This window comes from Knufia obscura, assembly GCF_036327395.1.
Source record: "Knufia obscura strain CCFEE 5817 isolate CBS 148926 chromosome Unknown scaffold_1, whole genome shotgun sequence".
Taxonomy (NCBI): Eukaryota; Fungi; Ascomycota; class Eurotiomycetes; order Chaetothyriales; family Trichomeriaceae; genus Knufia; species Knufia obscura.
Window position 1 is genome coordinate 1,718,564 of NW_027042687.1, and position 12,618 is coordinate 1,731,181.

At 52.4% G+C, this 12,618-nt stretch overlaps 2 protein-coding genes across 2 annotated transcripts; both read right to left on the reverse strand.

The window, feature by feature from the left end:
- Window positions 1-1,710: 1,710 nt before the first annotated feature.
- PMZ80_000642 (uncharacterized protein) lies at window positions 1,711-2,472 on the reverse strand (the record flags this gene model as incomplete). The annotated part of the gene is made up of 1 exon (XM_064869092.1): window positions 1,711-2,472. One exon carries the CDS (start codon window positions 2,470-2,472, stop codon window positions 1,711-1,713), a length of 762 nt encoding a protein of 253 aa, XP_064734589.1.
- Window positions 2,473-3,373: 901 nt separating this feature from the next.
- Window positions 3,374-6,012, reverse strand: PMZ80_000643 (uncharacterized protein; the record flags this gene model as incomplete). Its single annotated transcript, XM_064869093.1, has 4 exons — window positions 3,374-3,593; window positions 3,639-4,060; window positions 5,205-5,780; window positions 5,830-6,012. The coding sequence occupies 4 exons, from the start codon at window positions 6,010-6,012 to the stop codon at window positions 3,374-3,376; spliced, it is 1,401 nt and encodes a 466-aa protein (XP_064734590.1).
- Window positions 6,013-12,618: the final 6,606 nt, after the last annotated feature.

Consider the following 12,618-nt stretch of genomic DNA (forward strand, 5'->3'; position numbering starts at 1 on the left):
GAGTCGAATCGAGCAGAGAGTTGCATGATGTTAATGGCCAAACCAACACCAGTCCTGCAACTAACGAAAGCTCCACTCGGTATCGAATGCTGCAAATGGCGGGCCCCAGGAGTTGCAACATATTATGGCAACATATCAGCAGCGTCACAGACTGTGCGTACAGAGCGATGTACAAAGCCATCACAGACGACCCCGAGAGAGCACGGAGAGACGAATAGCATGCTCTACGACACGCAATTATCGGTATGATAAGGATATGTCAGTGCCCGCGATACTCTTCAGCCCTACGATACGATCTTCAACCACGAAACCTCGGACACGAGGCCTTTTCGTCTAAACTTTCTTTCAGCTCTTTCAGCTCACTTCGTATAACCACCGGAGAGTTTCTGTGGCGTGCATATATTCGCTTAGGGCTTGCAGCAACGGGCGCCAAGGCCAGCTGGTTCTCGAAGCACCGCTGTCACGAGACACGCACTCAATCACAGCAGGCAGGAGTTTGTAAAGCCATGCATGTCTTGCGGCTGCGATAGTCAACCCAGGGGACCCCGCGTTGCAACTCACTCAATCGGATTTAGCGCGGTTGCGGTAGCAGTGGCTTGCATGTGGCGCTCGTAGTCATGCGCAGGCGCGCACACAGGGGACCTTTGATTAAAGCAGCGAGATACGGCATGAGGATGCTTTACGTACGTACGTACACACGTACGTACTAGATTACGCCCGCATCACATGATGTGTGCAGCACATTGTCGCCGCTGCGGACTGACTGTGCAGAAGGAGGCGGTATGGCTCAGTGGAGAACGCAGAGGCGAGCTACAATAGCCAGATAGCCAGTTCTACACTGAATAGTGTGGACGTGCAAGAGGTGCAGCGGTCCTGGGGCGATGTGCAATGAGATATGGAATGGGAAGGACCCATGAGGCTCGACGTAGTTATCTTAGCATGGGATATACTTATTTGTTGATTGTGGCCACCCGCATGATACAAGTGAACAATCCTAAATTCCATCCCACTGTCGTCTCGTTCTTACCTAGGTAATTGATATCGCGTTGCCGCCCATCATAGATCGCGCCTGTGGTGTCGACTCACGTGCTTGCTCGTGTGATGCTGAGATACGAGTACCTTGTACAAAACCTGAAATCCAGTGACGTTGTGCTGTGGCCACCGCAAAGTAGTAACGCCGTCGCAGCCGTGCAATGTATAGATGCAGTCGCGATAGAGAGAGTATATGGTTCCACAAGTCCAGACAGCGATGGCGCTGCCTGTTGCGTCCCAGACAAGTCAAGCGCAGAATATACCAGGTGATAGCGATGTACGGAGGACTCGCTGCGCAGGATTATTTATCAGCGAATCAATGTAAGCGAGGAAAAAGCGATGTTGCAAATATAGCTTCTTGTGGTCTAGGTGCTGGATGAAGTGGGTTGACGTCGACTTCCTTCTCCGGCGGTAAAAGTGGGAGATGCTACATCGGTCGCATCGATGCGTTCGAATTGGGCTGCAATGCGGCCCACCGAGCCAAGGCCGTTGCTGTCCAGGTGATTTGGAATCCGGCTTGAGTACGAAACCGACACTTGGGATGCCTTGTTCCAAGGCTCGGCAGAAGGCTGCCTCACAAAGTGTGGATCGCAGGTCCACTTTAACTTGTCACGACAACAGCAATGGCTCGGCTCGTCTCTGCGATACCGAACTCCCCTTCAAAATACCTCACTCACGTCATGTCATAACCAACCCCCCGTCAACAACAACCTGCTGCCCTGTACACGCTCTCCCCAACAGCCCCGCAAAAAACACAACCGCCCCCGCCAACTCCTCCGGCGTCACCACCCTCCTCAACGGCGTGACATTCGCAATCTGCTCAAAGATCTCATCCGGCGTCTCCGCACTCGCATCCGTGATCCTCAACAACCCACCCGCAACCATATTACACGTGATGTTTTCAGGTCCCAGCTCCGCCGCAGTCGTATGCGTGAACGCCAGCAATGCCCCCTTCGCCGCCGTGTAATCCTGGTATGGCACCACGGGGTTCTGAACCAGGTTGGTACCGATGTTAATGATGCGGCCGTGGCCCGCGCTGCGAAAATGGGGCAGTGCGCACTTCGTGGTGTTTAGGGCCCCCTGGAGCGTTGTGCGGAGTTGGGACTCGAAATCGGTCCAGGTTATGGTGTCGAGGGTTTTGCGGGCTGGACCATTGAACTTGAAGGTGCCGAGGGCGTTGTTGACGAGGATTGTGATGGGGCGGTGGAAGTGGGATTGTGCGGCGGTGAAGAGGGATTGGACTTGCGAAGGGTCCGTGACGTCGGCGCGGATGGCGATTGTTGAGAGGGAGGTGGCGGCGGCGGTGGCGGCGGGGGCGCTGGTGGGTTGGAGGTAGTTTATTATAACGGCGCAGCCTTCGGCGTGGAGGGCTTTGGCGATGGCGAGGCCGAGGCCGCGGGAAGAGCCGGTTATTAGGGCGAGTTGGTCGGTTAGGGACATTGCGGTGTTAAGGGTGGTATGGGGCTGTACAGGGCACGGTTTCTATGTTCGGGGTGTTCGGGGTGTTGGGACGCTGTGGTATGGGTCGCCGTGGTGCTTGTATGAAGGCGATGGATCGGATGGAGGTTATTCCGGGGTTTGGTATTGCGTCACAGATGCGGCCTTGTGAGCCTAAGCGCAACCTCTCTGATGGGACTGGGTGGGCGAACAAACGACTTACGCCCAGAATACCATGTTCTCGTTCATCGCAAGGAAGGCGACATTATTGATGCTTGTTGCTCCTCCAATTCCGGTAAAGTGGAACTATTTTATCCGGGACGCCAAGCCTGAAGAGAACAATCCTGCCACGCTATTTCGGTAATGCGCTGCGCAAATCGAATGTTGCAGTTTGTCAACAGCGGGTTATCGCAACAATGCATGAGATCGAATCATACTGTGATAATGTGAACATTTTACCCATATCTCGACAAACGACGGATCGCCAGTACCACAAGAGCGGTCCTTTTGTGGTGCCTGAAGTCTTGCCGCCACTCCACCTTGTATAATTGGCAGCGAGGCATTTTCTCGAGTGGTCCTTCGTCGCTACAGGCTGCAGAGCCTGGAATGCCACGTGAGTATTATCGCGACGCTGCTTTGAAGGCATCCGGTTCAATGGGTCGCACTTGATGGCCACACTGTTTCTCGGCCGTATCGATAAGAGAGTTGATAAATCATATTAGTCATCCTGCACGAGTGACCGTTCACCTGGTGTATCAGCACATTTGGAATCTGCCCTGTGCTTACAGATCCGTTGCCAATGTGCTCAATGGTGGCCGGGTTGTCCTCGAGGTCAAGCGCACATCGCGTGGCTTTCCGGTCGAGCCGAAGAGCGTCGAGGCTTCTCGCTGCACTATCTCGTGGCTCACAATTTGTTGCTCCAGCAAAAGAACCTCGACCAAATGCTGTTCTTCGGCTCTTGCGCCTCGTGTTCCGACGGCTTGTCAAAGCTGCAAAGATCGCTGTCGTCTTCGCCACCATGTGGCGAGCAAGGACGAGGATGTTCAGTTGAGGCTCGTGGAGTCTTGCACCGTATCTCGACTAGCTTGAAGCAGAAGGCGCCCTTCTGGGTGCCAAAGAAGCTGCTGGGGTAAGTCATTGATGTTGCCTTCGGTGGCAATGAAACATACCTTCTCATCATGATACTCATCCTCTTGACATCATCTTTTGCTAGTGGCTTTGCATCGTCCTTAGGCTTACCGCGATAGGTGGCGTTGAAAGCATGCCACGGTATCGAGACATGGCGAAGAGACGGATCGTCTAGATAGATATGTGAGTCCTTTTTCTTGAAGTCGAATTCCCATGACACTGTGGACTGCTCTCTGCCATTGCCAGGGTCTGGCAGCAAAATCTCATCCTTCAATATGAAAGTGTAAGTCTTGTCATCAGTTCCGGCCGGATCAAAGACAAGGTCGATACCATCATATTGTGCAAGGTCCCAATGTCGGTCGCCACCGGTAGTGCGTTGGGAAGCAAATCCGGCGCCACCGAGTGTGTCAATATCGAGGTTACCACAGAATTTTGCGTGGTCGTGCTCGATCTTGAGGTGTGACTGTCGTTTTTGATCAGCTTTGGAGCTCCAAACTGAGGGAGTGCGAATGGGGCCGGTATAGCTGCCCGCTGGAAGGAATGATAATGTGTTTCAGAAGCTGCACGTACCTGGGACCCACCACCTCGCACGCGATCGTCGCTATCGGTCCAGTCTCCTGATTTCCAACCTCTAAAAGGAAGGAGCGTGTTAGCCAATCATACTTTTGAGAGTGGCGTGCAAAGTTGTGCCATACAAGACGCCCCCAAATAGCAGTGTGCTGGATGGGTCGTGAATCATCACTGGAGCTTTGTAACTTAGAATGACCCTCTACTGAGATTCGTGTGTTATGGATGAAACGATGGCCGTCAATTGTACTTCTTGTCGTGCCCCAATCAAGGCAATACTTAGTGAACGAGAACGTGCGAGATCACGAAAGTCCGGCCAGTAAATTGGTATAGCGCCGACGCAAGGATGTTGATGGGGCGGCCATGATAGATAAGCTTTGAACGCATCACTAACCTCATGGGGCAAGACGCAAAACCTCCTTGGCAGTGGCTTCCTCGGGAGCCTCGGTAGCCTCCAGGACGACGACCAATCAGCTGGTGGACAAAATGTAAACGAGGAAACAATGCGTATCGCCCCAAGTCAAGGTGATAGGATCACTTTCCTGTGTCAATGGAGTAAACATTAAGGTTTACTGGGCAGCAACGTTGTTGATCTTCCTGTTAATCATTCCTTCGTCTCAGAGTCGTCCCTATTATCCTACAGTAGTTTGTGGTGTCACAGTAGTCAACAGCACCTTCCCCCTTGATGTTGACCTTCCTGGTTTCCAGATGAGCCGGAGGATTGCAAAACCTGCCCAAGGGTCTTCGATATCCCTGTAGTCCCCATGCAGCCCCTATCATAACTGCCAACATTGTTCGAAGAGATGCACATTGGGTGAATTCGATCTCGACAGTGGTGTCATTGGTTGGGTGAAGTAGGGCGGCGAATTTTCCCTCGAATTGCTTGATGACCAGCCATCTGTTGAAGGAGGCGACTGTCATTCAAGTCAGCAGGTGTTCATGTCCATGTATGTAGCCAGTCTGGTCCAAGCATATGTATGAAGAGTCTTTCATTATCTGCTATGAGGATATTGGCGAAAGAAGAGGCTGGGACTATTTACCCTTGAAGAGAATTCAGCAGGTATTTGCTGAGACGCCACGTCCATCCCCGCTAGGGTTGCATAACTGATGCCAAACGGGTTCAAGAAATCATCGTCTATCGAGTATGAATCTTGTTTGACGGCGCCCGACTCATGCATTGAGGGAAGAGTAGGTGGTAAAGAATGAGTAAAGTCATTCTGAAACGGAGGTTCCGTATATATCTGTGGTATCTGGTGACCTCCCCCGTACGAAAAGTCTTGTGAGAAGTAGTCTGAGCTCGGTAGATAGGTTGGAAATGAGTAAGATGGTGGTGACAGGTAATGCATTTGCTGCTCCTGCATGGTCATATTGGCGAACGGATCCTCGAGCGGGAAAAGATCTGGAGACATTTGCTGATCCTGAGACGTGGTACTCGAGGCTCGGGAAGTTCGCGAATTTTGTCTCGCAATGCTGTTGCTACTTGGGCTTGACGAACTTTGCTGTTGCGTGTTCGAAACAGCCAGCTCGGCATATGACGGCTCTGGTGATACTGAAGTCGAAGCTGCCTTCCGTTCGAGATCCTCCAGACGCCGCTTCAGTTTCTTGCGGTAGTTGCGCTGTTCAAATGTTAGCACTGACCAATGCTCACAATGCGAGGCTACTCACTTGAGCAATGCGATTCTGTATGCGTCGTCGCTCAGCTAGATCCGAGATCTTCGTCCAGTCCTCGTTTGGGTTGGCCGACGCGCTAAAAGCAGAGCTTGTGTTATGCGCTGCTGGATATCTGGAATGATTCATTGGTTGTGCGTATGTTTGCTGTTGGAGAGGGTGGCTGTTGGATCGCTGCATTGCGGCGGATAAGAGGCTTGTATGGCTGGCAACAGATTCGGGTGACGAGGGTTAGGATACTGCGACGAGGAAGCTATCGGTTCTTGTATGACAATGTGATCACTTGCAAGCCTGATGACCTCAATGGAAACACCGAAGCAGTCGAACACTGATATATACAATGTCGATCAGTTCAACGCGGGACATGGTGGCCTTAAGAAACTTATATCCAGCCCTGCACCCGTACGTCGCTGGGCTGGACTTAGCTCCATCCTCGCACGCCCAAACGAGAATTAGATCCTGGAAAAGCCATAGGGCCAGCACCAAGAGCTCTTTGGGAGTGGTCTGTGTTCTGCAGCATGGCGGACTAGGATGTTGCAGACACTAATGCTGGTTTGAGTAGGGCAATGCAGGACGGAATTTATGTACACCGCCAGCCTACAGTTAGCTTGAGGCAGGGTTGAGAGACATCCAGCGGCATGGGTGGGAAGCCGTGCTAGCACTGTATGCGCAGCTACGCAGCGTGTGTGGTAATCAACTACGGGGCGTTGAGGATGAATGCAAGAATGCATAATTCAGGATCCTTGTGGCTCCTGATGCGCGCGCCCTGGCAAAAAATAACATGGCGATGGCTCTGCAGCAAGCCACCAATGAGGCGAGTCTCACTTTGGACTAGCTCTCGCCGTTTTTAGGACTTCCACCGCTTCAATGTTTTCTGGCGCTCGCGTCTGCGTCTTCACGGCAGGCCTTTTGCACGATACGGTGACCTAATCTGGCCTACGAACGACTTGTAGTTTTACTGTCACAGTGTCGCTTCTCTGTTCGTCGCTGCTTGAGCTGGTACGTCGAAGTCCCATAGATGTTCCATAATAATTCTACGTACTCCCTTATTTCACTTGCCCTCTTTTGGCAAACCCTAACTGCCCATCCAGGATCGATTGCCGTCGACTGACTCTCGCATGTATGACTTCGCACTCCTGTACCTTGCTGCAAAGGCCATTTGCGGAGTTGCGGTAATTTCAGCCTCGAACAGCTAGTGAGCTAGTGCCGATCCGAGCTTGCCCTGCCGGTACTAGCGCGGTGTTAGTTTGAGGTTAGCGCGATATGTCAGAATCTTCTATTTTAATACAGGTCGATTTTGTTCTTAATTGCTGCCTTCACCTTGGACTTCACGTGGGCTCTCCCGCCTTATGAATCTGCGTTGTTTTCCCGTACCACCTCAAATGGATTCACAAATGCTTTGTGGCGGCAACAATGCATCATGGCATCATTGCTTGGAGCTGTGTCATTGCTGTTAAGCAGGAGTTGACTTGCCCGCATTAGGGCATACTCGAAGCGTGCATGATCTGTTGGACGGTAATTAATCGGCATGTTGGTCGTCAGCTTCCTCCCCATGCTTCTTGATCCGCACTGCATGGTCATCAAGCTTTGTGTACCTTTTCAGCCCAAAGCTTAGCACACAACGGAGTGTTCAACGTTGACTGATGGCCCGCTCCCTCGAAGCTTAACCAGTTCCAGCAGCGCTCGCGCGATCAACGGTAGGTCGAAGGAGATGATTCAGCCGGTTAGTACCGGAGAATGCTTGCAAGCTGTAGATCGCAGCGGGGAATCTTTTATGAGCTGTCTGATACCACGGGTCATCCTCTGGGTGTCTAGACAGACGACTAAAGAGTCACAGTAGCCCAAAGCGTATCCGGCGAAGTCAGACCCTGCGTGCATAGATTGGTACCGGGTGGAAGGATGTCTATTCAGGACAAGATCAGCTAACCATCGAACATCGCTGCGGGTGTCTAGGCCGTCAAGGCAATTACCAAGCGGTCAAATAAGGTCGGCTCCGATGCAGCGCCATGCACTGTAGGGCTGATCACCGTGCGCATCAGGGATAATGGTGCAGTCGTCCAAGAGTTCTCTCTGCTGTGGTAAATGTATACCCCTCTGCCCACGAATCACCGCTCGAACTCGCCGACAGGGACAGATCACCTCCCAAATAAGACACGAGGCTGACCCTACAGTGGCTCCCCCATGGGTTTGACTGAGAGCAAGTTACGAAGCAGATAACCAACATGGTCCTGAAAGTGGGGACTGTCATAGAGTCCAGAGCACCATGCCAAAGCTTACATGAGATTCATAGCTAAATTGCAGGCACGTACATACGTGTCTAGATCACCGACGCGTCTCAGTACCGGTATCGGCACCAATCATCATCAAACGTGACCACATTGGTTGTGTGGATAGGAGATGCCCTTACAGTGGCGAGCCAGAGTTGGGGGCCACTTTGTGATCAGGTGCACGGCAGTGCAAGCGAGCATATGCTTGTCTACGTCTCCTATCATGATCTTCAAAACCAGATGGGTCTGCGGTGATCAGTTTGGTTCACGCATTCAATTGCATGGCGACGAAAGCTTCGACGTCTTGAAACATGACACGAGCGAATGGTTTAAGCGATGAGTTGACTTTGCTAATACTTCAGACTCTAGCACCAGCGCGTTCCTGCGATCTGCGGCGGGGAAGGTCTTCTTCCACTTGGATCATGCTCACTTCTGCTCCATATCGTGCCTTCACCCCTTGCCAGCGCTTGACTAGCACATTCTTGGAGACCGATATCGCCAAGGCCCCAATACTTGCGACGATATCGGCTCTTGATACGGGAAGGAGCGGCAGTTCTTGCTGCTACGCGACGTCGATTGTGTTCTGGGTAGCTGCGAGTGGGTGACGCCGTGATCTGAATCCAGATCTTGTGCTTGAGCTCCTGCCGCTATTGGTGATGCTAAGGGTCGGTTATACTCGGAGGACGATGCGTAGGCGGGCTGCATCCGGCTTTTAGTATGATATGGGTCAAGAGTGGAAGGTTGGGCACACGGCTATCCGGCTCTATCTGCCCACGGCCGAATTGCAAGGGTGTCAAGAAACTGCCATGACGCTCGATGAGGATAGGTGAACGATATGGCTGTTGAATTTCAAGTGGCTAGTTTGTGCGATACATGCCACGTGAAAGACGACATGGATCCCGTCCAATGCATGCGCATTGTAGCAGTTTAGGTAATAGGACTGGCTGCAAAAGAACATTTGCGACGTTCTGCACAACGGCAGCAATCTATGGTAGGGCTGAATGTTAGTATACCACGCTAAAAGCTCAAAAGCTGCAAGGACCATTTGAAAGGACAAAACGTTGCGGTGAAGGGCCCCCGTCTTTGAGCGCCACAAATGCATGGACGAGCTTCGAAGCTGAAAGAAGCAGTTTCACGCTGCTTTCATGCAGGCGGTACAGGGTCACTCTTGCCAGAAAAGGCATAATGATGACATCGAGATGCATGCGAGTTTAGCGAGATTCGATGTCACATCACAGCGACTAGTGATAGATTACATAAGTCATGGCCAGAAAATAGTTGTGCAAAGCGAGTAAAACTTGCAAGAGCTGCTGCGAAGTGTATGTCAAGTTGATTACCTGTCGTTGGCTACGGGTATACGCTCTTCCGCTCCTTGCAGTCCGAGCTGCAACGGGAAGCAGGTCAATGTCGCAACCAGATATCAGCAGCCTATCGAGCCCCAACGTTCTTGCCCGTGGCTCGAACAATGAACCGTGATCCCAAGTAGCAATCTAGCTCTGCCAATCGCGCGCAGCACTGCTGTCTTATCGATCGCTAATCGCGCATGTTGATTGCTGCGCTCAGCTCACGGCCATGCTCGACGGCATTCTATGCCCGACGAACACGCCTGCCATATCTAGAACGATGACAGCACCGCCGCCCAGCTCAAGACCACCCGCCAAATCATGTTGCACTTTGGCCGGTGACCCTGACGAGGCTGATACAATTTGGCTGGATCCTCGTCACCCGCACGTACCTGGCAGTAGTTCCTGGTCCAGAGCTTCGCGCGGAACACCGGATACGAACATAGGGCTGAAGACCTCGGCACCCTGCAGCAGAAGCGATGCTTTCCAAACAGCTACCATGCAGGACCATATCGAACCGAAATAGGCACGGCTGAGTCAGACGGGAAGGATCTCCCACTTCCCCCGGTGGTTGTCGAAGCTTCACAGCCCATGGGTATGGAGAGGCTGACATGAATCCACGCTGACATATTGCTGACTTGACACGGAACGCATACCGCTTCGGTCACGGTCCCGGGATGCCGGTGAGCATGAAGACCATACAACGAGCGCGCGGAACGGAGATCCATCCGGCCGGTCAAGGCCGGGTAGCACGTGGGCGCAAGTCATGGTCTGTCGACTTGGAGCTGGACGTGCCCAGCGCTGGTCTTGCTTCATGGCAAAAGATTCGTCTTTCACGTGTGATTGTACCGCAGTTCAAGCACGTGACACCCGTCATTGAAGAGATCTCCGTTATGTCCTACTTGTACCGGCGTGTTCAGCATACTGAACAACGATGGCTCGACGTTACCCAGCCTTTGCAAGCTGGAACCAGGACTCCTCTCGCGACAATACAGCGGCAGCACCCATTGCAATCCAGTAATATGCGCGTCTAACGGTTCAGAGACATCGTCGAGCGTTGTTTACCCGCCAACTTCATTGTCTTGCCATGCCCCTGCAATTACCTGTATCTTCCCATTGTGAATGCAATGAGAACGAGACTTTTCCCAAACGGCAACAATAATGCCTCAGCGCTTTCGAAGTCGGCCGCCATCGCGGTTTCCTACTTGTGCAACTGGTTAGTACCTAGTACTTTCGTATGAGACTTGTACCATTCGTAGCTGCCGCCTCCTGAGGAGTTCTTCAAGTAAAGGTGCCTTCCCCTGCCTCTCGGCCGAGAAAGCGCGTCTAAGATCACGCGTTGTCTCCACCTTCGTCTGCTCTGTTTAGTGTTCACATTTCTTTGTCCTTCTCAATATCGACCACAATGATAGAACAAAGCACTCAAGCTTGAAACTATGATGACTCGATTCGTTCGCCCAAGCTCTGCGCCAAGCGCGACGGCTCATGTATGCCTCTCAGACATAAACGAATGCTACCTGCGTGACTAGATCCCTTCAATTTAAAAGCAGCGGGCACATTCAGGCCACCCACAGTCGAACTAACAGCAGACGGAGCTTGACCAGATCCGACAATCAAACGACGGTGATCGAGCCCTCAGGTCTTCTTCCTCCATGGCACGCACAAGGCGCAACGACAGATGAAAAAGGAGGTGCGTGGATGTGCGCACAGGAATTGGCCTGTACGCGTACCAACCAGCACAAAGCTAGAAAGATGGGAAAGCAAGGGTAGGGTCGCCGTCTCATTTGGAGCAGTGCCATGTGTTTGCACACGGCAATGAGATATCCCGGCGCAGACCGTTGAATGGATGTGCATAGCTCATCTGTGACAGTGCCTTGCGTCAACACAAGGCGATGAGATACACATCCAGAGGCCTGTTGAGGGTCGTAAGGGGTTGTTGGTGCACGCAGATCTCATCTGTGACAGTGCCTTGCGTTGGCACAAGGCGACGAAATCCCTGCGTTGCACCCGCCCCGACATCGCATCTGTGAATTTGGTCCAGATATGGACACCTGCAGCCGGTCGATCGTGGAAGCATGAGAAACTCTAACGTTGATCATTCACAGCGCTGGAGCCATTCGACCCCAGACCTCGACCGTAACAGCATGAAGTTGCTCTTCAGAGGACTCGATATCTGACGACGTTAGAGTCTCATCCAGCCGGGTTCCTGTCATGTGCGTCCTGCTGCAGGTGTTGCCGTATCTGTTCTTCGCCGCCCTAGACGCAAGGCAAGGGATAGGAGTGTTAAGGGTGCTGCCATTCTGGAATCTTCGAAGCGAGGTAAGTCTGAAGCCGGCCAATCGTGATCGGGTCTGAAACAGTCATTGTACGTCACATTCACCTCCCCAGTGTTCCTGACTCTGGTTTGGGCCTCGGCCGTAGCGGCATGAAATCGCTCGGAACAGCTCCGAAGAGCGCATTCCCGCAGGTCCCAACATGCGCGTTGCTGCTTCAGACCTACCTCTATTTCGACAGGAGTCCAATGGCCAATGGCCGAAGCTGAAAGCGCCTCGAGAACCACCGTGTTGTGTCAGAACGACGAAGCAGGACGATCTGAAGCCGGCCAATCGTGATCGGGTCCGAAACAGCCATTGTACGTCACATTAACCACTCCAGTGTTTTTGACTCTGGGTTGGACTTCGGCCGTAGCAGCATAAAATCGCTCGGAAAAGCCCCGAAAAGCTCGTCCCGCAGGTCCCAGTATGTGCATTGCTGCTTCAGATCGATCCTGCTCCTCGGAACTTCTTGAGATGGTGGCAGTCAAAATGGGTATAAGAGGTAAGCCTGTATGAAGTGTTAGCAGACGACTGTTAGCCTCGATGCGCAGGGAATGTTCTTAACTCCTGCAATAACGCTCGGTCTAGAGCGTTATGTTGCTAAGGAAAGAACGAAGCAAATATCAGAAACCAGACTTACCGGTTGCACTGGTTGCCGTCTCGCTCACACCAGGAGGCCAGGATGTCAACCCAAGCTGTGCCAGAATGCTGAGTGTAATAAGTACGAGGTGTCGAAGAAAGGCATGGTCAAATACTTTGCGGGCGGCAGGCAGAACTGCAAGGTGGGAGCAGAAGTGCAAGGTGACAGGGGACGTGTCGTATGTGGCAGGTTCAGTATCTATACTTCACATCAGGTAACAA